This window comes from Sturnus vulgaris, chromosome 10, assembly GCF_052056855.1.
Source record: "Sturnus vulgaris isolate bStuVul1 chromosome 10, bStuVul1.hap1, whole genome shotgun sequence".
Classification (NCBI taxonomy): Eukaryota; Metazoa; Chordata; class Aves; order Passeriformes; family Sturnidae; genus Sturnus; species Sturnus vulgaris.
In genome coordinates, this window is record NC_142252.1 from 11,038,225 (window position 1) to 11,064,523 (window position 26,299).

The 26,299-nt window shown below is 44.2% G+C and overlaps 3 protein-coding genes across 14 annotated transcripts in view; 1 reads left to right on the forward strand and 2 right to left on the reverse strand.

Annotated features, from left to right (window-relative positions):
• The window catches only part of PCOLCE2 (procollagen C-endopeptidase enhancer 2), a 52,518-nt gene extending 43,062 nt beyond the window's left edge, over nt 1-9,456 (reverse strand). The window contains exon 1 of one of the 2 annotated variants that reach the window (XM_088170802.1): nt 9,143-9,456. The gene's annotated coding sequence lies outside the window, so the exon portion shown is untranslated. The remainder of the gene's footprint in view (nt 1-9,142) is intronic. The other variant, XM_088170803.1, reaches the window with a different exon arrangement.
• Nucleotides 745-8,635, reverse strand: PAQR9 (progestin and adipoQ receptor family member 9). The gene has a single exon (XM_014877936.2). It carries the CDS (start codon nt 8,476-8,478, stop codon nt 7,264-7,266), a length of 1,215 nt encoding a protein of 404 aa, XP_014733422.2. The 5' UTR covers nt 8,479-8,635; the 3' UTR covers nt 745-7,263.
• Nucleotides 9,457-15,731: 6,275 nt separating the features above from the next.
• U2SURP (U2 snRNP associated SURP domain containing) overlaps nt 15,732-26,299 on the forward strand; it is a 43,270-nt gene continuing 32,702 nt past the window's right edge. For 4 of the 11 annotated variants that reach the window (XM_088170791.1, XM_088170792.1, XM_014877886.2 and 1 more), the window contains exons 1-2: nt 16,617-16,741; nt 23,732-23,779. In XM_088170791.1, the coding sequence (XP_088026917.1) occupies nt 16,697-16,741; nt 23,732-23,779 (93 nt within the window). In that variant the 5' untranslated portion in view covers nt 16,617-16,696. Of the gene's footprint in view, nt 16,062-16,616; nt 16,742-23,731; nt 23,780-26,299 lie in introns of those variants that run through there. The other 7 variants (XM_088170794.1, XM_014877889.2, XM_088170796.1 and 4 more) reach the window with 5 other exon arrangements.

Consider the following 26,299-nt stretch of genomic DNA (forward strand, 5'->3'; position numbering starts at 1 on the left):
GCAGTAATTTTTGTTACCTACCATTCTGCTCAGTGTTTTGCCATCTTCACTGGCTTCATAGGTTTTGTGAGGTTTTCCTCCAGCATGTTCATGTCCAGCAGTCAGATCCAGAGCTCACTGATACCATTATGGAAACCCTTAAGTGCTAACAGGAGGATGCAGTCTTGTGAAGCATTTGTTTATTTGCAGGATGTAGTCTCTTGAAGCATCTGCTTCCAAGAGGGCAGTGGATGTTTTTGCTGAGAAGATCAAATCCTTAAAGTGATTGTCACATTTGAAATAGGATGTGCAAAGTCTGCAAATAAGAATCTGAAGATTTTTTTAACTTTTGAAGGAATTCTACAGATCTCAACTAGAAGATCCTACAATTTTCCATTGTGTTCAGTCTTTTCACAGTATCAGGGGGAGCCTGCAATTATGCTGGGATACATCCTGTCCTGCCGAATTTTGACAGAAAAGCCTTAAGGCAGATACTTTATGTAATTGCAGTTCACTGCGTGCTTTTTGGTGCCTGACTTGGACTGAAAACAGTATTTTGCCATCCTACTCTGCCAAATGGGAAACTTGATGCCAAATAGACCTCTTCATTTTGCAGTCAATATTTTGCTGCGATTCTTGACACTGTTATTGCTACCAATTTCATGATTTTTCAGGGAGCACTGTAGGCTGAACACTAATCTTCTAATATATATGAATGATCTTAGTGGAACAGGGATGTCATTAATTAGTTAGCAGAGAACTAAATTGGCAAAGAATGCTACTTTATTGCTTTAAAATATAAAGACAACAAAATGGCCATGATACTTCTGCTAGTATAGTGTTTTCAGGAATACCAACACCCCTATACAAGAACTGAATGTTCTTATGCTGATGCTAACATCACCTGTGTTTGAAGATAACTACATTCAACACATTTCTGACCGTACAGGTGTCACACTAAGTTGTACGAAGAAATGAGAAAAACCTTTATAAATGCATTTCTGCAAAAATGAACTCAGAATCAACTTTATTTATAGATCACACCCATTTTTTTTGCTAAAAATGCATAGTTATTACATATACAGTAGTCAGCATCCAAAAGTGTACAAAGAGTAAATTTTCAAACCCTCCCAACAGAACCACACAAAATTCACACTTTTTGTTCATTGCATGCACAGCCCCTTAAACATGATACCTCCTACTAAAGCGTGCTTGAACCTCTAGCAGACAGAATTGACTTGCTATAAACTGTTTCTCTGTACTATTAACCCCCAGCTACAAACACAAATCCTAAGGCATTCCCATGAAATAGCAAAGCCCTACTTCAGAATTCTCCATGTTCTGAGTATGGCCCAGGAACCAATTGCCCTGAAAGCAGAAGTCTGCTGGTGGTGTTTCCTTCCAGGCAACTTTAAGCAAAAGCCTGCTTCCTTTGTCTTGGTCAATAATTTATTACTGAATTCAGTGGAATGAAGCAGCATCTATCTAAGCAAGATGTGAAAATGATTTCACTTTATTCCACACCCAGTTCCAAGAGACCAAGTGTCTTGAATGGAGGCCTGTGTCTTTCAGTGCATGTGACATTATAGTCTTGCATCTCATCTGAGAAGTGAGTAAAGTCTCAGCTGTAACTTGGGTGTTGGTCAGAGGTGTCTAACAGAAGCTAGGAATATACTTGTATATTGGGACAATTTCTAAAGGTACAGGCCTTGACTAACAAAGCACTCAAATCCTTTGATGTCTTCTTTTTTTTTCCCCCTCAGCTACTGCTGCCAGTTAGAAAAGCTCTTAAAAACATAGTCCTCTTCTCAGTGGTGCTTTTTATATAAGCCCTTCCAGTTGATGGGCAGAGTGGGTTAGTAGGATGATTATTCAGGGCTCTTTGACAGAATACATATATGTGGTCAAAAGATGCAAACTCAGATTTCACTCAGCCATAGAATTAACTCCATGTTGATAGTTTTGCAGAACGGGAGGGAAAAAGAGAAAGTTGTTTGATCAATATAATTTTATATTCTCAAATGATTACATTTTTTTCTTAAAAGCTTCATTTATTTCAGGTTTTTTACTCTAGTAAGAAGCAGTTTGACGTAGTTCAAAATTCCCAATGGCAACTGAGACATAATCATAGTCTTACAGACACTGATGGGAAATCGTGCTCCATTGTTTCATAGTAACTGGAATACAATCCATGGCTGTATGAACAAGGAGGCCTCGTGGGTGTTACAATGCTCCTCAGTACAAGTTACCAGGGAGAATTTCTGAAGAAAAGCGTATGTAAGTCACGTATGTTTTCTCTTTACTCCTGACCCTTAAGCATTTAGTCAGCCTGTTTAATACTGCCTGGGTCTTGATTGCCCCCCACTTGAAGCCAGTGGAAATTTTGCCATCAGCTCCAAAAGACACAGGATGTGAACATCCTAGGAGTATGGCATTGACATGGGTTTGTCCCAAGAGTTCACGATCTGGAAACATTCCTGTTCCTCTCCCTGTGACATGAGGAAAAATATAACATTCTCTCTGCTGGAGTTCAGTAATATTTCTTCTTAGCACCTGGGAGGGTCTTTGCATTTTTAAGTGCTTTACAAACATTTGCTAGTCTTCAGAGCAGCCCTGCGAGGTAGGTAAGGTATATTCTCCCCATCTTACAGATGTGGAAACTGAGACACAAAGGGTCAAATTCAACCCTGGTACAATTCCAGTGTTTCACATGAATTAAAATTCATTCAAAATTAACACAGTTTAAACAGCTTGCCCTAGATTACAGAACAGGTAGTGGCAAAGCAAGGATAAGAACCCAGGAGTGCCTGACTCCTCAGCTTGTTACTGGCCACTTGGTCATTTTTACTCTCATAGGCAATGAAAAACATTTTGATCTGGGCAATACTACAGGTATGACTTGCTTCTGTAAGGCATGTGGATGGTAATCAACTGAGTTTAGTGCAATAATGCTCTATGAATGTGCAGCCTCAGAGAGTTTACTTAAACATGAAGAAGAACTTCCATACTGTCATTTTCTGCAGGTGCACTGTTGTCAAAAACCTGACAAAGTAGCTGGATTCAGCAAATAAATAATAAGCATAACACTTGGACAACTAAGCAGAACTATCATTTTAACAAAAAAAATTAACATACTTCTACTTTTAACTGCTACATTTCTACAAGTGCAGCATGCGGATGAAACCTTTCCCTTTGTTTCCAGCCTGTAGATTCCAGTCTTGCTAATGAAGCTGCTCAGAACTTCACAGATATCCTGGATAGTGACATTCAAATTAATATACTGCAGAAGAAATACTGTATCACTACAGAAAACAGGGTAATGATTATAGGTCAGGCTTATTGATCTTACATGAAAATGAGCTTGAAGCTCACAGGCTACCCAGAAGTGCCCAGAAGCCAGGCTTACTGTATATGTGCCAGTCTAGATTGCAGTTCTAGGCACGTGCTGAATGCAGAGGGGGGGAGTCTATGCCACCAACACCCTGGAAAGTGGCCCCAGCAACAGTCACTTCACATCAGCACAGGTGTGTCAGTCTGGAGGTCAGTGCTGGCCAAATACTGAAAAACACCCAGGCATTTACAGGCCACAGGCCTTGTGCTCCAGGCCCCACCTTGGCTCCCATCCCCATACAGATTCTACTGCAAAAGGCCTGAAAAGCCTTTTTGGTTTTAAACATGAGTTGTGGAATCCACATTGTAGACCTTATGGCAGGTTATAAAAACATTATGACAAGTACTTCTGCAAGCAAGTTAGTTTTCTAGGATTTCCTTATGCATCTAGTCTGCAGGTTAGACATCTTATCTGAGCTCTGGACATGCTTACACATGTTCTTCAATCATGTGCTTTCACACCAGAAAGTTATCCTGCACCTTACAAGTCACACAAATGCTGACTCACTTTATGTGAGCAAATTCAAGCACTATAATTATAGGTATCTTGTTCCAATTTTAATCTTTTTATCTCAGATTTGTTCTGTCCATTGGACACAGCAAACGGAACAATTATCTACATACATGTCCTCCACTGAATAGACACAGACACTCAGGTCACATTTCCCTAGATATTTTCCACACTTACTGTACCGTTTTAATCTGTAGTCGCATTTTTTTAAACACAAACCAGACAAACAAAAATCCATTAATTAGAGCTCTTAAATTCTAATCACATCTCCCTGTAGCCATTCACTCTGGATTCAGTGGCCTGCTTACAGTGGCTCAGACAGCAGTGCTTGCAACCAGCTTTTACAGGTAATTCCATGAGGTGCTCAGGCCCATACACGTGCCTAAACAATTTGCCAACAGAAACTTCTGAATGAAGCAATATTCTTAATATCAGAGCCAGGTACCCAATCTCCAGTGTGACTGGGGCTCACAGGCAACTCTTGTAACAGCAGTGAGATTCCAGTAAAATTGCAGGTGGTTGCAATCCAAACTTTTTACTGTTATCTGTCGTTGAGATATATATAGATGACCCTGTGTGGCCTAACTCCAAATATCAAATGTATTTTTACAAGTTAGCAACAGCCATTTTTGACATTGCCTCTTGATATGTCCTCTGCATTGTGACTGACAAGCACAAATATAATTCATTATACAGCATGCTTTAAAAGCCCAGTCTTTTACATTTGGCTTTTACTATTTGTTTCTGAGCTGCCTTCCAGTGCTGAGGTTTGCTGTCCCTGGATTTTTTTATTTATTTCTCAGTTTTTAATTGCTGGTTGGATGTGTTAGTGGCATCTCCTAGGCAAACCCTTTCTACATAATTAGTTTGGATGAGTCATTGGGCTCTACCTACTATGCCTCTATTATTTTAACTTGAATACAGCTCATCTCAAAGATTTTTGGCCTCTTTTTGCAGTTGTGGAAATTCACAGCATAATATCGTTGCAGTTCTTGATCCACTGGCTTTCTATTGTGAGTTTTCAGGGTTTTCACTAATATTAAAGCACTTTTCAAGGAATAACAGTGTTGTCAACCAGCCTCCTCTCCCAGTGGTGCAGATAATTTTCTGCTTTGTTTGCAGCTGAAGAAAGCAGTGCTACGTTTATGACAAAAATTAGTGAAAATAGGTAACATTTACAATACTTCATGTAGTTTCTATTTTCTTTTAATGCAGGTTGGCAAATGAAGACTGAACACAGCCACCCACACAGTGCCATGCAGTTTTTTATGGCCCAACAATGATAATTCAAGAGGCCACAGTTTGGGAACTGCTACTTCATATAATTCTAGTCAATCTCCTTAAAAGACCACATCTGACCCTTCCAAAGACGACATACCAGCAGAATTGTAGCTGGCAAAGAACATATATTTTTGTTAGGCCATTTTCATCCTTCACTAAGAATCTAAAATATTCAAACCATTATACTTAAAATGGATTGAGATAAAAGCTAAATTGAGTGAGTGTAATTTTCTTTTAGCTTATGCACTTCCATTGAGAAATTTTCATAAAACTGCTACATTGGTAGAGGGCATATCAGCTATTGGGTCTGTGATGACTCTAACCCATGTTAAGGATCTGACTTCATAATCCCTGGCTACAGTCCTTCCTATATTCCGATTTTAAACAAAGGGGACTTTGTCTCACAGAAGCTTAGGACTGGACTCAAAACATTGTCTTGGGATTCAGAAGCCATGCCCATGAAAATGGGAAAGATCCAAGCAGGAATACACTTTTACAACAGGAGCTGAGTAAAACAGCTAGTACACAATTATGAAGTCTGACACAAGGGTTTCCTAAGGAAGTACCACCCTTCTTTTGACAATGAGTTACACAAGCAGCTTCTCACCTGAACTTCTATTTGTAAATGCTCCTTGTGTAATATTATTGCACTTGTTCTGTCTGATGAAAGCAAAATGCATTTGCTTAAAATCTGCACATGGTTTACAAAAATGTATCTAGAGAGTAAATTCAATGTCTACTTAGCTCTTTGTCGTGTGACATAATACCTGGGTTGCTCTGAAAAGATACTGCTTTGGAAAATACCTCCTAATTCTTTAACTCCCCCACGCTTCTGAAAAAGGACTTCAACACATCCAGCTGCAGCCACAACTAATGAGAATAGGAAAAAATGGGGAATGATGAAAAAGTGCCAGTATCCACTACTTGTAGAACCAGATTTTAGGTGCTGAACTCAGATTCAGCAGTATCTTATTCTGCAGCTAATTTTAGGATGGTAAATCTGACAGTGCTCTAATTAAAGAGCAGTAAAAACTAGTTCCATGTAGTTTTTTTAAAGATCCAGAATGAGATCTCATGCATCAGTTACTCTCTTTACATCCACAGAACTCCCACCGAGCTTGGCAGGGGTTTATAGAAAGTCTGGCATCTGACTTTGACTCTAGAGGACTGATTTGGAGGTGATTTACCCAGGAAGATAAAGGGGCCCCTTAGCACAACAGATGTTCCTGACATGCTAAGGGAAGAGCCATTCCATTATGCAGTGTCCTTCTTCCTCTGCCCCCGTTCCAAACCAGTTTGACCCCTTTCTTGTTTGGTTATTTTACATATCCTTCTGTTTTATTTTAGTTTCCGAGCGGCTACACCAACCACTCACTGTCTGTCTAATTAAAGTCTCTCCATCAACTGGTAATTCTGTAATAATTCACAGCTGTTTTTCTTCTCTCTTAAATCTATTGTTCCCTGGCTGAAAAGGCTGTAAGACCTTAGAAACTATAGATAGCTATCGATTTGTTTGCATTTAAAATCCAGTATGTGGCTGCAAAGGCCTGTTACAATATCGGAGAGGAAGATACATGTCAGTGCATTATCTGCTAGGAAATTTCACATAGGAGTTGATTAAAAGTCTATGAGAAATCATTGCACAAATGTCTTCAGGTCTATACATATATATACACATATATGTAGCTAATAAATATATAGCTAGATATATAAATATATATGTATATACAGAGCTAGTTTAGACCTAATTGTTATTAAATTAGTAAGTGGCATTCATCATTCATGCATTCTTCCTAGTAGCAGAGCTAAATTATTTCAGCTTATACTCTAAGCAGCAACATACCAGTAAGCATTTGCTTGCTTCCCCTGGTAACCTAGTAGTTTAAAGAGCACGAGCAGTTCTGCCATGGTCATTTTCTCCAGCAAACCTCCATGAAAGGGACCTGGCTCTTCCACAGGTGTGGTTCCCCCAGGTTTCACAGCTTCTGCAAGACATGGTGGGTCTGGTCTGAGGGTCACCAGTCCGAAGGTCATCGGCCCAAGGGTCTCCAGCCCAAGGGTCACTGGCATGGTGGTCGCTGTCTCAAGGGTCGCCAGCCTGGTCAGTCCTGCTTACAGAGCTCTGCAACATTGAGGAACCTCCTGACGACCACGGCAAGGCAGACGGTCAGGAGCAGCATATATCCCACGGTGCCTAGGTAGGTGGGGACAGCCAGGGGTGCCTTGAGAAACTCCGCCAGCCCATCCTCCACGTAGTGCACCTGGTCGTAGATGCTGAGGAAGGTAAAGATGTGGAAAAGCTGATGGCTATGCCCCACGATGTCGAAGAGCCCCGGCTGGATCCGCTCGGGGATTTTGCTGACGTTGAAGAAGGCGGCCACCAGCAGCCAGAAGTAGCGGCGGTAGAAGTAGACGAAGAGCGTGGGGTTGCGTGCGCGGAGGTCGAAGAGGAGGCTCTCCAGCATGATGGGGCAGGCCATGCTGAGCGGCATGGCGAACACGAAGGTGCGCACGGCGAAGGGGTAGGCGCAGCACGCGGCGCGGCTGCGGCAGCAGGCGGCCGTGCAGCCCACGGCCAGCGCCAGCGCCACGGGCAGCACGAGCACGCGGTAGGCCGCGATGGGCAGGCTGCAGTCCAGCTGCCAGCCCAGCCGCTGCTGCACGTAGCGGCTCATGGCGCCGGCGTCCAGCAGGCTCAGCCCTGGCAGCAGGTAGTAGGAGTAGGCCACGGTGCTGGCGAAGCCATAGTAGCTGATGGAGGCGTAGTCCAGGTAGAAGAAGGTGGCGCGGAGGCGCGGGGAGAGGCAGCTGAAGAGGTGGGCCGTGCAGCTCATGGCGAAGGTGAGCAGCACCCCCGAGGCGTAGCACCAGAGGGGCAGCAGGGCCGGGTGATGGAAGGGCACGTCCCCGGCACCCCGCAGCAGCAGCAACCGCCCGAAGCGGCTGAGGAAGAGCAGCAGTGGGATGAAGTGGGTCCAGAAGTTGAGGGTCTCGTTGGTGGGCTGCAGCACCGAGGCCAGGCACTCCTGCGCCGAGCAGTGCAACCGCCGGTAGCCCGAGAGGATGAAGCACTCCACGAAGTCCTCGGGCACCTCGTCCCACCGCAGCAAGGCGGCAGGGCGAGGCGGCGGCGGCGCCGCCTCCTTCTTGTCCCCCTCGCCCGCCGGCATGCTGCTGCTGCCCCGGCCGGCCCCGGGCCCGCCGCCTCGCCGCCGACCGGGCGAGGCAGAGCCGCTGCGCCCGCAGCCGCCGGCGGAGGATCCGCGGTAGCTCTGCGCCTCTCCGCCCCCGCCGCCGCCCCCGGCAGCATCACTCATTGCAGCGGGGGCAGTGGCAGCACCGCCGCGGCTCCTCCCGCCCCGCCGCCCGGCATCGCGGTAACTGGAAACCGGCGGCGCATCCAGCGCTCCCGAGGAGCGGGAAGAGACGCCCCCGCCGCCCCGGGTAGGGTTTCCCAGGGTGGGAGGCGCTGGACACCCGAGCCGCCGTTAATGATTGATGCGGCCGCAGCGGGGGGGCGGGTCCGTGAGAGCCCCTGCAGCGAGGCGTGCGGCCGGGCCCGACCCGCGGCACCCCTTCCCGGGCGCGGGGTCAGCTGGCACCGGCACCGCTCGGGGAGGGGGCCTTGCCCGCGGGGCTGTTGTGGTGTAAAAAGCACAAAGGGGACACCGGGGCGCCCGCCCGGCCCCGAGCGCGGCTGCGCCCGCGCGTGCGGCAGGAGCCGGGCGGGAGCCCCGGGAAAAGGGAGATGGCCCCGCAGGGCTGGGGGATCCCCGGCGGCGAGATAGACCGGGGAAGTACCCCCAGATAGGGGGCGGGTGGCAGCTGGCTGGCGGTCTGTCCTGTGTGCTTTGATAAGGCCGCTGAGACGTGATTTCTTTGGTGACATTATCTCATGCAGTGAATGCAAACGTTATTTCAGGCTAAACATTCCCGGCCGGGCTGCACGGGGTGAGCGTCACTGACACACACGGCACCCACCTTATCGGCGCGCTCCGAGCGGGGCGGCTGGCAGGGACACTCGGGAACGGCTGGCAGGAGCTGCTCCGTGTTGATCCTTAGACAAATCCTACACTTATTGTCGTTGCGGTTATGCAAGCAGCACACTTACATAATCAGAACATAAAAATACGGGGGAAATCACTGTATGGGTGTTACCGTTCCTTAAGGCATCTGAAGGAAATAGAGGGTAAGTCACTAATGCAGGTGCAGGTAGGAGCCAGACTAAGGGATTGTTCTCCGCTGCTTGAACCTGTTTCCTTTTTGTTTGTTTTCAGATGGTCTTAAACATCCAATAGCTCTCCGTTGCCAAAAGTGCGTTTTACATGGTGAGATTCAGATACGTGCGTGGTCACGTGGTATAAACTGAGGTCAAGTGTAATTAGGACATTCTGTCCGAAGACTTTCATAAAAACAATTGATAGTGAATCACGACAATGAAAAATAAGAAATAAGGGGTTTTTTTGCCTTAGCAGAAAAAAAGTCTTAAAAGTGTGCTGCTGAAAGTGATTTTCAATGCGTTTTTCTTTCAGAAGTAGGGCAGACTGGTGACACTGCTTATAATCTTTATAAAAATTACACAGGAGACCTGCTAAGAAAATAAACATAACTGAACAGTGCTGAAGAGCCAACATGAGGAGCAAAATATTAAACAAAAGACATTTTTCAGATAGGCCTAATATGGTCCAATATCCATGTGTTTTAGAGGGGGTGCCTGCTGGAGTGCAGGGACACAGAAAGTGGACACTCCTCGGGGAGTAAATGACAGGGCTCTGCCTGCAAGGAGCCTCAGGAGTGAGCAGGGCTCTGCTCCTCATGGACTCTGCAGTGTGGAATTTAGGGAGAGGAAAGGCTCTTGGGGATGACTGGAAATTGCTCAGCCTCTGGTAGAGGTCAGGCTTCTCATGGTGCTGCTCTTCACTAGAAATGCCACAGTGAAGAAGAGACAGGCCAGATGTTGGACTGGGTGCTGCATCCCTGCAGATACAGGCAGTGGGGAGGAGTCTGTTCACTTAAGAATACCTGCCCCTGCCCTGCTCCCATCACATCACACATGGAGGCATTCCCAGTAGGGCTCTGGTGATCCTGTCTCCCAGTCCCCTATGGTGGTGACACTGCCATTTGTGGTGGTCAATGCCACTGCATGCCCTACGGTAGAGGGCCAAAGTGACCATGATCTTCAGTCTCTCTCATGAAGGTTAGATAAGAAGGGGTGGTTGCCTGAGAGCAATCAGGTTTTAGACCTGCACTAAACAGGCTGTTGGAAAGTCACCAGCAGCTGTTGCAACAGATGGTGTCTAAAGAACGACAGCATCCACTGCTGAATGGGAACTGCTGGCCTTGCAGTGGCAGCAGGGCTCGTTTGACACGTTTTGACTTTTCTGCAGCCTCCTGACGTTCAGGGATGTGGGAGGCTTTCAGCCCTTGTGCCTCAGGGAGTTCTGGGGCATGGCCTGGCTGCCTGAGAGACACACTCACTGGGTTTATGGCCCATTGGGGCAGCCCAGGCTGGGAAGAGCAGGTGGGGTTTGCTTGTGATTCAAGAGTGACAGTTCTGGTGGACACTGGACTGTCTGGGTGTTGGTGGAGGTACACACGAATGCTTTAGCAGCCACATTTATGGAACTCATTGCTAATGATCTAAGTCTTTTGCTTATTTCCAAGGCAGACTCCTCACAGGGGGAATGATCTCTGAGGACAGCCTGGGCTTTTATAAAGACTACTGCATACATATTACATTGAGTTGAGTATTCTCCTCCCAAGCCAGCTGTGGGATAGTGTGCAGGGAACCTTACAATTTGAAGCACTTACAACCTCAAAATAGCCTCTTATTCATATGTAGTCCATCAAGGTTAGTATTACATGACTATTATGTGGCAAGCCAGGGAGAATCAGGACATCTGGAGGTCACAGAGCTGAGTCCACGTAATTTAGTGCATGAAGAGGCTCTGCATTTCTCTAACCAGGGTTTATATTTAGAAGGGCATGGTCAGCATATACCACAGTTTCTCCTAGCATGTGTAGAATTTTCTGCAGGCTTTCCTCTCCAAATAACCTTTTAGAAGACTCTTAAAACACTGATGAAGGTACTGCCTAATGAGGTAAGTAATGGAAGCTAATGTTAATCAGTGCTGTAGGAAGACTCAAAGGAAAAGATGTGCTACAATATCGAGTGTGAATTTGTTTCTGCATTATACCTTTGTTTTATTCGGTGTTGAAGTAATTTCTGAGTTGTTATTTTGTCTGAAATATCAAAAGCCCTAAAAAATATTCTAAATTACTTCAACCCTACCCAGTGAAATTATGCCTTTTGGTTAGGAAATGAAAAAAAAAAAAAAAAGCTAAATGCATGTTTTGCACTCAAACATACTCAGCACACTAGGGAAGAGGTGGTACTTAGCCGTCCTATTACACATAACTTTTTAGAATAAATAAAGAAACTGATTAAAAAAAAACTTAAAAAGAGAGAAAGTCCTAATGTGAATATGTAGTGATGGTGTTTGGAAGATTTAAGATGCTTTTGAAGATAAACCTTTAGCCTCACCCAATTCAACTCACACTGGGAAATAGCAGTCTTAGTAGCACTTGCTTGACTTAGTCCTCTACCATACAATTCCACCTGTATAATTTTTTTTTTTAATTTTTATATCTTCACTTCTAAGACAGATTTTGATGGTTTCTTTCTCAGTAAGAAATTTTGTCTGAGAAAAAACATTTACCCTCTTTGTTTCCTGTGGATTTTTCTCCTGCACTGAGATCTCTTTAGTAAATCTGACACTGTTGTGACATCTTCCATGGAACTCCACTGAACAAGAGAGAGGGTAGAATTTGTAGCTATTAAAGAAAGGGAAGACTTTAGCCTCATCTAACTTTGTTTGCTGTACCTCATGGTTGCAGTTTCTCTGGGAGAACATCCGAAGAGATACACACACATAAAAAAATGGTCCTTTTGTTCTGTGGGGTTTTTTTAATCCTTTCTTGAATGTGTATCAATCTCTTGCAAATAATGGCTTGATGGGTAACTTTTTACTGCAGTGATTACTATACTTTGTAATAATTGAGTAGACACTGTGCTTTGATCTAATACTGAAGCAATTAACTTGCCTTTGCAATTTCTACTCCGCTATAAGACTGGATAAACAGGAAACCTTGCATCACTTTCTCCTTCTTGAGTAACTAATTAGGGTCAATTATACTTTATAAAGCCAATACCTTGATAGATAAAGAAAAGTGGGAGTGATGCCTATATTTTAAAGCCTCATCTAGAAGGGAGAAAAGGTAGATGTAAAAGGGAATAACAGCTGCTAACATCATCATAGTTATACAGCAATGTTAATTTTAATGTCTCAGTGATCAGGAGTATCTAATTTTCTGCCCTTTTTACCTTGCATTTGAATATCTTCAGGTTTGTATCCTTTATGCTTTAAAAACCGGCAGTGAAACCCATCTGAAAAAACAGTAAACACAACAAACTGGGTAAAATACCTCACATTTTAAGAAAATTTCTCTGGAAGTTTGGCTGTTGTCTTCTTAGGGTTCCTGGTTTTGAAATATTTGAGGTAAAACTTGCCGTTTTCTTCACAGCAGCAAATCTGTACATAAGTATTGCTGTGAAATTAGTTTCACTGTGATGAAGAATAACATATTGGGCGGGTGCATATTTCATGTTTTCCATGGTCAAAATCCACCACTGTCCTAGATTCCAGGGACTCATGGTAAAAGCAAAGTACAACTTGTCCTTTGCAAGGGTTGCAGGACTGAACCCTCACTTACAAAGTGCATAACTAAGAAATTGTTTTGTTTGTATGTGCTGAGTGGGAGTGTTTTGCAGAGCACAAATTGCTACTCAGTAACCTGACAGGAGGGACTCGCAGTATGGCAAAGGAATGACTGGCATTGCACTCATCTTGAACTTCCGTGCTTTCAAACAACTGATAGATGTGCACATCTGGATTCTAGCCACGTAGGCTAATTCTCTCTGGCAAGAAGCTGCAGGAGAACTTTTGAAATTAAGCCTTCATTTGATATTTGCACGAATGCCTGCAAACTACATTGCAAATGACTGACCCTTCTCAGCCAGACAGCGCAAGTCAGATGTTGTCCCTGTCGCTGGTTTGCGTAATTTGCCTTACTGCTTGAGGAATCCCAGGGGGAGAAAGAGCTTCGGTTCCCTGATAAGACATGTCCCAGGAGAGAGCAGTGGGGTCCTGGAAGGGAAAACAGCTGCTGAATGGCAGGAGTAGAGCAGGACTCACAGCTGAGGGGAGATAAAGCAGCAGCACTGAGAGATGGAGCAACACAGAGGTGGCTCCAGCCGGGGGACAGAGAGCAGATAGAGCAGTGCAGCATGTCCAGACTGCTAGGAACCTGAGAGGCAAATTGCCGTCTCCCAGCAGCCCCTCTGGCTCTTTTTCATTATTCCGGTGGTCCCTGCTAAAGCATCTGAATTGAGCCCAGGCTCTGTGTGCTCCGGCTGTGAGCGCCGCCCGCCTCTCCCTCTGGGCTCGGCGCTGCGCACGCAGAGCTCCCTAGCAACCCGCGAGTGCACGGGGGAGCTGCAGCTGCCGATTTTGAGAATCCTCGCTGGCGGTTTTCAGTCTCTGGGGTGGGAGGAGGTGGAGGGCCGAATGAGGGAAAAAGCTGGAAGACTGCAGCCTAAGCGCTGGGGAACACGCAGCCGGTGGCTTTGGTGATCCGTGAGCCACTCTGTAAAACTACACAGGAAAGTGTGAAACTGTTACAGTTACAAACCTGTACACCCAGCGGCTACACTTCCGTCCTACTCATAATCTGCCTGCCCTATGTCCTCAAACATGCTTCCTTTGCCACAGGGCAGGGAATTTCCACAGCACCCTAAATCCTTCCTCTCCCATTCCCTCGCATCCACATTTGCTAAAGAATTGCAGCAGTTCTGTGCCCTGGCCTGAAGCGAGAGCAATGGGAAGTTGGGGATAAAGCAGACAGAAAGACAAATGTAACACACTGCAGAGTGTGGTTTACTTAATGTAGCTTAGTGTTAATTATTTATGATAATTCATGATTTTCCCGAGTATATTGCCTAATGATACTTGTCATTGTAACAACAGTTAATAAGCAATTCCCAGGTCTGCAGCAAACAGACCTACTGCATTATAATGAAAAATGCCTACAATTTACTTTTAAATATTGTTGTTATTATTATTAGCCTACCCTTTCCTGCATTAATTCTCCATGGATTTCTGCACCTCACTGCTTCCTTTCCTTCCCGCTCTCCTTCCTGCCCTTGCTCTCCCATTAAGCCCAAACCAGTGACATGTGTTCTCATTCACTAACTGTACACAAGTGCTACTGTACTATTGCAATGTGTTAGGAATAACATAGATTGAGAATTATGGTTCATTCTGAAAAATTATCTTTAGAGATGACCTTTGAAACTCTGTCCTTCCTGTTTTTCACAGCATGCACTGGATTGTGATGCTTTTAATTTGGGGCAGTTTATTAATTACAAAAGAGTGTCGAGGCTAAGCAGTAAGCAGAGGATTTGAACAATGAGGTGGATAATTAAAATGGATTAATGAGGTGGATAAAATAAAGAGATCGAGGCCAAATGGAGCACGAATTTTCTAAACATTATTGGCCCCAAAACTCTATCATCCAAGGCACGTTCCTCTTTCCAATTAGATGTCTGTTTTGTACTTAGAAGCGTAAGTCATCTTTCATGCCCTGTTTATTAATACGGTCCCAGGAGAGTTGAGCATCATCTAGTGTCTTCTCCTATAGCTCTAAATGCTCTTTCTAGCCAGTACAAGTTCTCCAGCTGGTCTGCTTTCCACTCATTGCTGCACCTGTTTGCACTACTATGTTAAAAACCACCCGAAAAGCAGGTCACAAATGATACTAATCCTGTGTCTCTGCAAGCCAGTGAAATGGTTCTCAAGTAAACAGGGAGAAAGATGAGGGAAGAGAAAGGCTTGACTTGGATTCTGAAGCAGTAAATCCTGCCTAATCCATCCGTAATGCTTCTTGACCAGGAAGGGCTCCTCTATGGGAAAGTTTGGGGCGCAAAAAATCCTAGAAAGACTGGTGGAATTGTGCCTGTCAATGTGGGGGTTTTATTTCACGCTCCTTCCTTCCAAGCCTCAGTGACTCCACGTCAAATGTGTCCAAGAGAGCCGTGCAGGCTCCTCCGGAGTGGAGGTGCGGCCCAGCACCGTGCCAGCCGTGGGAGCAGCCCGCGCTTATCGCAGGAATTGCCCAGGTGTGTTAGACACGCATCCTGTCTCTCCGGAGCCTCGGCTGCCACGCCGTTACCAGAACATTCCGGTGTGCTGCGGAGGGCAGCAGGAGGCTCCGACAGCCCAGAAACGCGTGTTGCTGCGTGGCCTTTCTCCCTGCCTCGCCTTTGCCGCAGCAGCACCGCCTGGCCCGCTGCAGACTGAACCGCGGCGTAAAGCGGCTCGAACCTAAGGAACGATGGGGATCCTCATTTTTTATTTTGCCATTTTTTGTGTAACTTCGGGCGGAGTCACGTTACGTGGCACGGGCCGCCTCAGGCGGGCGCGCGGCGCAGGCCGTGCCTGCCCCCTGGCGGCGCCTGCGCGTCCCGCCGTGCCCCGCGCTGCTGCAGGAATAGGAAATCCTGGTAGCTCTTCCTGCTGCCCGGCCTGCTCTTCTTGAACATTGACCCGCGTCCTCCGCCTTTTGGGGAGACTTCCCTGCTGTTCTCCAGCCCGCCGTGAGCGCTCGCTGCCGCGCCGCTGTGCCGTTCTCGCCCTGACCGGCCTGCTCAGTGCTGGTGACACGCGGGGACAGCTTCCATGGAAGAGCTCGCAGCTGAGCCCTCACCCTGATACAGCTGCGGGCAGAGCAGCAGCGCTCACCAGACCATGTCCCTGCACAGCTGGACGCACATCTGCAGCCGGTGAGGTTTCCTGAGAGTTTTGCCCTCCTCTATAAACTTCCAGCCTTCTGCAGTTGCCTCTGCCCTCTTCAATCTCTCCTTTTGCTTTTTATTTTCTCCCTTCTGGAATCTTCATTCCCCGCTGCCCCAGGTGATTGTTAGCACAGGCCCTGCTCCCTCCTGGTAGGTGGTGGATTAAAGCTTCCGGTAATTTCTGTGTATTTTCTTGTCTTTTCCTTAAATATTATCTCAGCCCCTGCATATTCCACTCTGAAAATCCATCAAAGCACGGGGATTCAAGACTCATGATAAATGTGACTGCTGGTTATAATCCCCAGTTAAACAGAGCTCAATAAAGTTGCAATTGCAGTGTGATATGAAACTCAGTAACGAAGAATTTTCTGTGTTAGCCTTTTCAGTACTCAAGGGCTTTTCTCAGTGAGATGTAACATTCCAGGTTGTTCCAAGCGGTATCCGTTCCATTTCCCATCGTTAAACGTACAGGGCGAGCGCTGCCTGCGGATGGTGCGGCCCTGCCGCGCAGGGGGTGGGGGCCATCGGCGGCTCGGCCATCGGCTTCGCGCCCTCCGCTCGCGGGCTCGGTGGGATCGGCGCTCGCTCGGCCGCCGCCAGGGCTGGGCGAGGGGAGAGGCAAGATGGCGGACAAGGCGCCCGGCGGCTCGCAGAAACCCGCCGGGAAGGTGAGGCCGCTCCGCCCCGGGGCACGGCCCGCGCCCGCTCCCGCTCCGTTCGGCTCGGGAGGCACAGCGCGTGGCACTCTCCGTTGCGCTCGGGGAGCAGGGCTCGCGGCCCACGGCCGGGCGGTGGGGCCCGGTAGCGGCAGGGCGGCGAGGCGCGGGCGGCGCGGCCTGCTCTGAGCCCGGGGTGACCGCGGGCCCTGGGACGGGGTGGGAGGCGGGAAGGGGGCTCGGGGCCCCGGGTCTCTTGCGGGGCACCCCCGCTCCCCGAGACCGCTCCGGGCACGTCTCTGTCCCCGTGGCGTCCCCGTGCTCAGGCGGAGGAAGACGCGGGGCTCGGTGGAGGCGCTGTGCCGGCCCGCGCGTCCCCGGGTTGGGGGTGCGGGCTGTTCGTAATGCCCGAGCCCCAGCCGTGCCCACCGACGGGTTTCATTTCATTGCTCTCCCTCCGTGGGCTGAGGCCCGGGCAGGGTTAGTTTCCAACTCGCGAGCGTGAACGAAAACGACGAATAGAAATGGAGTCGGTTCTTTTGAAGCGCGATGAAGTTTCGTAGAATTGCCGCGGCATTCCCCGCGCTTTTCACTGTGCCCGCTCTACTTCCTGTAGTTCCTGCTGGGTGGATTTCCAGCCCAGGAGCACAGGTAGTGCCGCAGTTCTCGAAAACTTGGCCCAGAGCTGTGCTCTGAAACCAGTGGGTGCTCACAGCCTAGAGCTGCCTGCGCTTGCAGCATCGCTCCTGCTGGGAGGGTAGAGGGCAAGATATTTTGGGGCATGCACTGGCGACTGATGGTTTGAGGATTACTCCCTTTCATTCACTTTCGTTTTAGGCTTTAGGTCAGAACTACATAAATTTTCCAGGTTTTGGTGTGTGAGTGTGTAAATCATTCAAAGAGGAAGCCGTGTTATGGCTCAGGAATTTCCAGTGCTATGAATGTATAATTTTTGTCCGTCTTTTTATTAAGCAAAACCAGGATGATTTAATTTTTTTCTTTTATTTTGCTCCTAGGAAACTGTAGTAATTAATGCAGTTGGTGATGAAATGTAGTTACTTAATGTCTTTGCATGTTTAGACTGTTGTTATTAGACTAGGGGAGTTTTATTTTTGTTTCCCTTTTATTATGTGCTCCAAATATTGCCGAGAAACATTTTTTTATCTTGCTTTTGGCTTGGAATAGCAAATAAGAGCTGGACAGAACAGTTGAGTAGTAAAATAGGTCTTAATTTGTGGACAGTGGCTTTTAGGGAATAGGATATTTTGGGATTTCAAGTATAATTGGAAATAGAATAATTAATTATTGATTAATGCAGCTGATAACATGGTACAGAAAACCAACCCAGATGTGATTCCTTTCTTTTCGCAGTTACATCATAGACTATTTTTGTTTTGTCAGTTGCTATTTCTGTACTGATGATACTCATTTTTCAATATACAGTAACAATTAATTTATAGGAATTGTTTTCTATCCAAGATGTCTGTTATGCAGAGGTACGTTCAGGGAGTTAACTCTTCCATCCCATGGAAGTCAGTAGGATGCCTAGGGAGTGTAAGGTCAGACGTTTGTTCATCTGTCAGGGCCTGCTGAGGACATCTTGTACCTGTCTTGCCACCTTTGTGCACTTCCTCCTCAGTTCCCCATTCCTCCAGACATCCATGCCATGTTCCACTAGTATTTTCCCCATACTTTACGTTCTAGATCTTGCTTGTTTCTTCTTTTCAGAGAAAATAGGGATAGTACGTATTTGGATCCATGAGAATGTTTCTGTTGAAAAGTGAAATAAAACAAGATATGCCTGTCTCTTGGGATTTATTTCCCAAAAAGGAAATCTTGGGGGGCTGAACAGTGTGTGTTCCCTTCAGTACCTTTGTTTTATTATTCCATAAATGCTTATGACATACATTGTGATACTTTTCAAATGTCTGCAGAAAGAAATGGTGTTGAAATTAGTAATATTATTTTTGTTTTAATTAGTTTATTCACACAGGGATTAAAATGTGTATTTTTAGTTGAGCCTATATAAAAATGTTTATGGTTTAACAATTGAGCAAATAACCATTTTGCTAAATTTTATGAAGTAATTATTTATCAGACACTTTGATTATTTTTAATCATTTTAGGATTCATTTACTTACATGATTAAAACCGAAGTTGTAGGCTTCTTTTGCAAGTTATATTTCTTTTGCAAATACAATTATGTATCTCATAGACTCCATAGGATATGTTTCAGTGGCAATTCCAAGGTGTGCCTTTTCTGGCTTCTATATACCTGCTAGAAAGACACTGACCTTTTATTTTCTGTGCTCTGTGAGGAGCTATGACCTAGTGCCTGAAATAAAATAACTTCTTCTGTTCAGAATGGTTGGTATTTGTTCTTCAGTCTTGGTGTCCAAGTACTGAATTTGACCCAGTTATTTTGGTTATATATATTTATAGTGTAAAATCACATCTTTTCAGCCAGGCATTATTTGTTTCATTTACTGATTGGAAAGCATTGCTGGAGGTGGTGTAGGTTCAGGCAGCCCCCAGTGCCTGCCTCACTGTGGTGGCAGCTGCTTTGTGTGATACTGGCAGCTGCTAAATAACTTTGAAAGTCTCCCATGTGAAATGTGTTGCAAAAGCATTAACTATTCCTTTGCACTTTGAGATTGGTGTAGCAAGATTCATGCTTGAGATTTCCAGAAATCCAAGTAGGAAAGAAGGATAATTAAAGAATAGAAAATAGAGATTGCCAAGGACTCCATAGGACATCAGTGTAGGACGTGGTTCTGAAATGACAGGTACAGATGTTCAGTTATTATCTTTATGTAATGAAATTTTAGCTGCTCAGTGACTCTTCCATTTTGTTATTGTATCTTCTGAGAATAGTAACTGGCATGGCCACTGCTCTTACATGGACTGCTGTTATTATTGGGTACCGTATGCAGAAGAAATACTTCACTTGGAGCAAGCTGTACTTTCCCCTTTTTCATCCCCAAAGCCAGACCTGTTACCTGAGTTGAAGGTTCTTAGGGAATACCGTTCTGTACAGATACTTCTGGAGAAAGCCACTGTCCGTTTGCTTTTGTGTCTGCGAGTTATGGCGACTCAGATAGGGGCCAATACAAATCTGTGTTATTCCAGTCATTGTAAAGACTAAGTACATTAGCCGTAAAATAATTTGCAGGTGTTTTCAAGCACTTACTTTCTAAAGAGAAAGGAAGAATAACAAACATAAGGCAAGAAAAGCTGGAAACCTCCTTTTGCTGACTTTTGGCATCTTAATTTATGATGTGTTCCCATTTGTTTTTCCTTGCTGTCAGTGCTGACACAGAGTCCCAGCCTTAGCTACTTCCCTAGCAAGCGTTCTCTTTGGTCGATTTGGAATGCTTTAGGCAGCGGGGTGCTGCTGTGACTTGGGAAATGGTTTGGCTGAACCTCCTCATCTCTCCCTTTCACGGGTCATCAGCTAGACCAGGAACAGTGCTGTAGTTCAGTGTGACCAGTATGGGGGCAGGATCAATTGAAGATGTTGAAACAGGGCAGGAGTGGCTTTCATCAGAGTTTCTTTTAAACATTTCACCCTGAAGCTATTGGTTCTTTCAAGTACAGAGCTTTCATTTATGTTTTAAGTTGTAGCCATTACGGTTGTAAAAATACCATTCAGCATTTAGAAGATCACAGATGGTCTCCTGGATTCTATTGGCAGCTTTTGTGCTTTTGTTGCTCTTTGTTGTTTCACTAAATGACATTAGTATTAATTTTAAAAAATACTTACTGTATACAGTATATTTTAAATACTTGCGAAATAACAAAATCATGCCAGTTTTACCTAGAGATTTTTAAGTCTGGAGAAACTGTAAAGAGCTGAATTTGTGGCCATGTGAACTGTAAGCAGGAAGGAAGATTTTGAAGGGCTGTTCTCTTCTCTGTTTTCCTTGGAAGCTTCCATGAAACTGGAAGAAAATGTAAAGATCAGAATCTCAGAGATGACTCTGCTTTGGCATTTTCATGGAAGTTTGTAATAAATCTCATTTGTATGGTCCTTTGAAGTTTTTGGCTTTTCTCTTGGAGGTTGAGTGAAGTTGGCTGGACTTAGTGAAGCTTTGGGTGACCTGACCTCCAGGACTGGGGTTTGACAGGGCTGTATTTTACTACAGGAGCAATTGCAGGCTGCTGAAATGGCACTTCAGCTGTGCTGGCACAAGCTTTGAGAAATGTGCAGCGTGAAAGTGATGGAAAAAGTGATCCAGCTGTAAAATAGTCTGGTTGAGGAAAAATAATAAATAAAGATAGTTTTCAGACAGCGATGCAATGAATTGGGGATAAGAAAGCATTTGTCAATTGTTTATGCTGGCAGTGACTGAAAGTTGGATTCACTGCATTTTTTCTGTAGGCATTTTGGACAGGAGAGAGCTGTCCTCACATCTCATCACGTGTAGGGGAGAGCTTTGTGTGTCTTTCTTTCAGCAGTTAAGTTCAGTTGAGCTACCTGACATGATGAGAACAGAAAAAATAATCCTGCTCCAGATTTCAACACAGGTGGGCAACATCTTCTAAAATGTTTCCCTCTGTTGGAAAGACACCAATTCTGCTGAGTCAGTGCAGCTGGTCTGACTCTTAAGGAAACAAAATGGCCCCTTTTGTCAAAGCTGTGCAGATGGATGCAAAGTGCAGTGTTGTGAGAATTTGTGATTTTTTAAAAACTAGCATTTAGAAACTGGCAGATAGCAATGTGTAATTTTGTCAAGGACCTTTTCATCTTGTACTTGGTCAGAACAGTTGCTTGGTTGGTCAGGAGTAGTATCAAAGGTAGAACTAAATTTATACGTAGGAAGAGAAGACTTGAAAAATAAGAATTGTTGAATTTGTGGCTCTCCAAACTGTTAGTTACTATGGGGTAAAGTTGGTCTGAAAGCTAAAATTTATTTTAGACGTTTTCTGAGTGCACCTTAATAGAAATTCTGCTGCTCAGCTAATGTTGAGTGCCATGGTCCCTGTTGGTGTTTTGAGGAGTGCCACTGGGATCCCACAGAATTTCTGGGTGCTGCCACTCACTGACGCCTTTCTGAGCAGTATCATCTTCTTGCTGCTGATGGAGAAGCAGATTGAGTGTCGCTGCTGATGGAGAAGCAGATTGAGTGTCTTTTTTTAATATTCTTTTTCGGGATAATCTGTCATTTTACTGAGCATTCCCACTGTTTGTTACAGTGTAATGCCTTGTTTTTGTCCTCCCTATAAGCAGCTTCAGCACCACCCTGTTGAGAGGTGTTGTTATCTAAAACTTCCATAAATGAAACAGATGTGGAGAATCAGGAAGTAGACGTTCCTTTCTGCTGTTGCCAGACAAGCTCCTTTCCTGGAGCAGTGCTCGATCTGTCAGTACACTAAGGCAGACAGCACTGTATCACTCCACCTTTGAGACTGATTTTTTTTAACTGCAGGTCTCAAGTTGTTTTTTGGGAGGCTGGAATTGCAGCTGCTGTGTTGGTTGCCGCAGGGTGGCAGCTGGCAGCAGGAAGAATGCTGTTTCCATGCTCTGGAATTCTTCTGCACAGTGTACAGCTTGTATCTGTGTGGTGTTGGGCTACACATTCATAAACTCTTGGGGGGAAGACAGCTTTCCTTAGGCTACATTTGTGCAGTATGTCGACCTGTGCATAACAGATTACTGATCTGAGTGCCACAGGCAGTTGTGGATCACAAAAAAATTCAGCACCAAGTACGCAGGAGAAGAAGATTCCAGGAAATGGCATTAGTAAAAGATGCTTGAAATATTTGCTTCCATGTGTATTCTAATGAATTGCTACTGCTGGATGTGAACTCAACTTGTAACTAGCTTCTGTGCAGAGATGTGCTTGTGAGTCATATACAGTGCTGCAAGGAAGGGGATTTGGGAGATCTTTGAGAGTAAGACATGATTTTTTTTCCTGATTTTTCCCTGCCCCATTTCTCTTTCTTAAAAACACCTCTGAACGTATTCCTAGGAGCCTTTTGCTTCCCCCTTGGAAGGGCTGTATCTTTGTGTTGCTCTTTACATTTGTGCATCTTAATTCTGGTTGCTGAAGTGCTTTCTGTTGAAGACCATTTTTTTTCTAAACTGATTTTACACTATAACATAGGAATATACTTGTTGAAAGAAAAATGTCTCTGTCATAGTTGATGAAAAAGCAGGATGCACAATTAAAACAAGGCCTAGTAAATTATCTTCTAGAGTAGCATTTGGTGCTTGTTGGTATTGAAGGACTGGAAATGAGCATCATCTATTACTATTTCTGCTATAAACTATAAACTCCATGTAATAAGGAGAAATACGTTCTGCAACTAATGAGCAGATTTCAGCTAATAGGAACGTGTTACTTTGACTTAAATTTCAATTAAGGTATGAATTGTGCATCAGGCTATAATATCTTAATAGTAGATGTTATGTCAGGTTTTTTTGGAATTTGGGCATTACGTAATTTAAAAGTGTGTTCTCCATAACTTAAGTTCATTTAAAACCTCATTTTGTATATATGCTGGTTTAGGTGTTAAAGCTCAGTGAGGGTTTAAAGTAACAATGTCAATTAGTACCTAGTCACAAGTTGAGGTTTTTGGGGTGGCCAGGTTCCATCTATATACAATATAGTAAAAGCAGTTTTGGAAATTATTTTATAGGAAGCCAAATGTAATCTTTAAGAGTCTTTAATGACAACTCTTGGAGATGCAATGTTACTAATTTACTTTTTTTCCCAGTGGTGCCATTAGTGATGTATTTATAAAATCCAGCTGTGGAAATTCAGTTATTTTAATGGTCTATCTTTAGATCTGTTCCTTATTTGCCTTATATTGGCATTGTTCCTGAGGTGACCTAGGTCAGATACATCATTAAAATACATTACATGTATCTTTGTTCTCGTGTATTTGGATGTTAAAATTGAAGTGAAAAATCACATTCCAAGAACTGGGAAAAAGTCCCCAGAGGTTGTTTGTCTGTTTCTTGTTGTTTGCCTCACCTCCTCATCATTCTCTCCTTAGGTCAGAGGTCCAGATGCAGTACATACCACTGGATCTGCTGATTCACATGTAAGTCAAAAACACTTAAGAAACCAAAAAAATTGCAACCAAACCCACAGACTCAAAATAGGCCTGTTTTTAAAGAAAACTACTTGCTGCAGGCAGAGTCTGGTGCATTGGGTATGTAACCTGTAGGTGTTTGCAAATGAACCATTTATTTCATGTTTAAAAATACTCCTTGGAACTTTGAAAACAAGCACCAGTGTAGGAAGCTGTGCTGCATGGTACTGCATCCATAATAGGTACTAGAACAAAAAGAAGCTGCAAGGACTCTTGTATGGGTTTGTGTCTTCTGAGGAATGCTTGAGAATACAAGGTGATCAATCCTAGGAGTCATGGAATATTGAATTACCTTTTCATATACAGTTGGCTTCTCAAAGCTGAGACAGTGTGGCCCTAATTCCATCCTTTCTTTTTCTTTCTAATAGAATGTGGTAAAGGAAAAGGTAGGAGTAATAACCTGGTCCTGCTGGCCACCCCATCCCTTAACCCCTCAGTGAGGAGACCTTTGCCTGGTTGTGTGGTTGGTGTGTTGCATGAAGACCTACCTGTTTCTGAGCTCAAATGAAAACAGGAAGCAAGAGCTGAACAGGGACTTAATACCAGACAATTCATTCTGTGGCTTGGATTTTCTTCAGGACTTCAATTTGATTTTGTACATGCAAAAGTCATTTACCAGCTGTTAAATTGCTTGTAAGAGCATTATTCAAGTTGTGATAGCTGAAAGTTTTCATAAAGAAGTAGCCTGTTTACTGATTTCTTGTTACAATTTGGACAATTACTCTTAAATCTCCTCTGAGTATATTGTGCTGATGGAACTGGAACTTGAGTGCTTTGTGCCACCTTACAGTCAATGCAGTGTTCTGTTTAAACAGAAGCTTGCTTTCATACAGAGATTTGATTACTCAGCTGCAATTTTCTGTTTGCTTCCATCATTTGCTTTACCCTTTTCACAGTATTTTGCATTTTTTGAAGGAGGAAGACCTTCAAGTTTTGTATAGTTCTATTGTTAGGAATTCTGTGAAGCTGCATGTGGTTAATGATAATGTTATAATTGCCCACTGGAATCTAACTAGCAGGCATAAATTAGTTAAATCTTCTTAACTTTATATTGCTCCTGCCATTTGGATGGTGTTTTTTTCCCTGAGACCCTTTCTAAACTGAGTACATCTTAGTGCCAGAACTGTTTATCTTGCAGCTGCTTCCTTTATGTCACTGGAACAAATATTCATGTGGCTGATCTGCAGGTATCCTGTGATATTACAGTGAGAGATTATTTTCTGATGAAAGGATAAGCCTTGGGTAGGAGTGTGGTATTTGTTGTGCCTGCATTGCTGTGCCGTAGCTGTGTGCTCATGTTTTGCCAGGGTTATATATTGTTTGTCGTACTGAAATAGAAGTTGTTTTTCAGACAACTGGAAGACGGGATTTTATTAAATTTAAAAACAAACAGATGAATTAAAAGCTCCTGATAAGCCTGTCACAGCAGCTCACGTTGACAAACACGGTGTCATAAACCAGATAACTTCACAGACAGCACTGCATAAGTTTGTCACTGATAGCTTTACTTTCAGTGATGAAGAGGGAACGTTTTTAAAGAAGAATGAACTACTATGCTTGGCACAGATCTGAGAGATGTTTGTGATGCTAAGCAAGGATTATAAATTGAAGATATTTCAAACATTTTGTTTTTTGTGGTGCTTTTTTTGTGAAATTTTTTTTAATAGGAAGCTGATACTAAAAATAAAAATCTTTACAAAGAAGATTATTCCTAGAGGACGCCCTTTCCAATTGGTATCAGAGTATTTTTCATAACATGGCATTTAAGTTGTTCACCTTATTTGTCTTAGTGTTTTATTGAGTTTTTTTTAAGAACTGTCATTGCAAAAATCATAGTTGTAAGCATCACTGTGTGCTCTGTGTAAGAGCATCACAAATATTTAAAAAACAAGACTTACAGCTTCTGGGGTTTTTTTGTTGTGCTGATTCTTCATAAATTACTGTGTTAAGGTAGGAGTTTCCAGAGAAGTATCTTTTCTCTCATTTAACTTCCCACTGCCCGTGTCTTTGGAACATGCTCTCCATCCTGTTGTCTTTCTTCTTTTGGTTCTTTACTACCTGTTGACTACCAGAATAGAGCCTTAAGAATTAAATTTCTCCAGAAATTACTGTTATGTGGAGTGCTTCCTTCATCGGGGTTTTGGAAAGAAATTTGAAACAATCTAGGAGCTGAGTGAGGTTTTTTGTTTCATTGAACCGATAGCTGAAAACCTCTAGAATGCATTTTGTTGTTCCAGCAAAGCTGTTAATTTTTACCTTGAAATACAACTGAAATTTAGCATCCGTATGGTTGTTCCATTACCTGTTTAACCTTGCACAAACATTATTCTGGCCAAAATAGTCAGAAAAGCTTTTTTTGAGGGGATGGGGAGGGAAGGGGGAACAACTGTAGTGCCAAGAGTGTATTTCTGAAGGTTTAGAAACTTCAGCACTGCACAGGTTCTTACAGCAAGTGTCCTTCAGATTTCA

Excerpts from the sequence above, each read along its gene's own strand:
- PAQR9 (XM_014877936.2), bottom strand. The coding sequence starts at position 8,478 with ATGAGTGATGCTGCCGGGGGCGGCGGCGGGGGCGGAGAGGCGCAGAGC.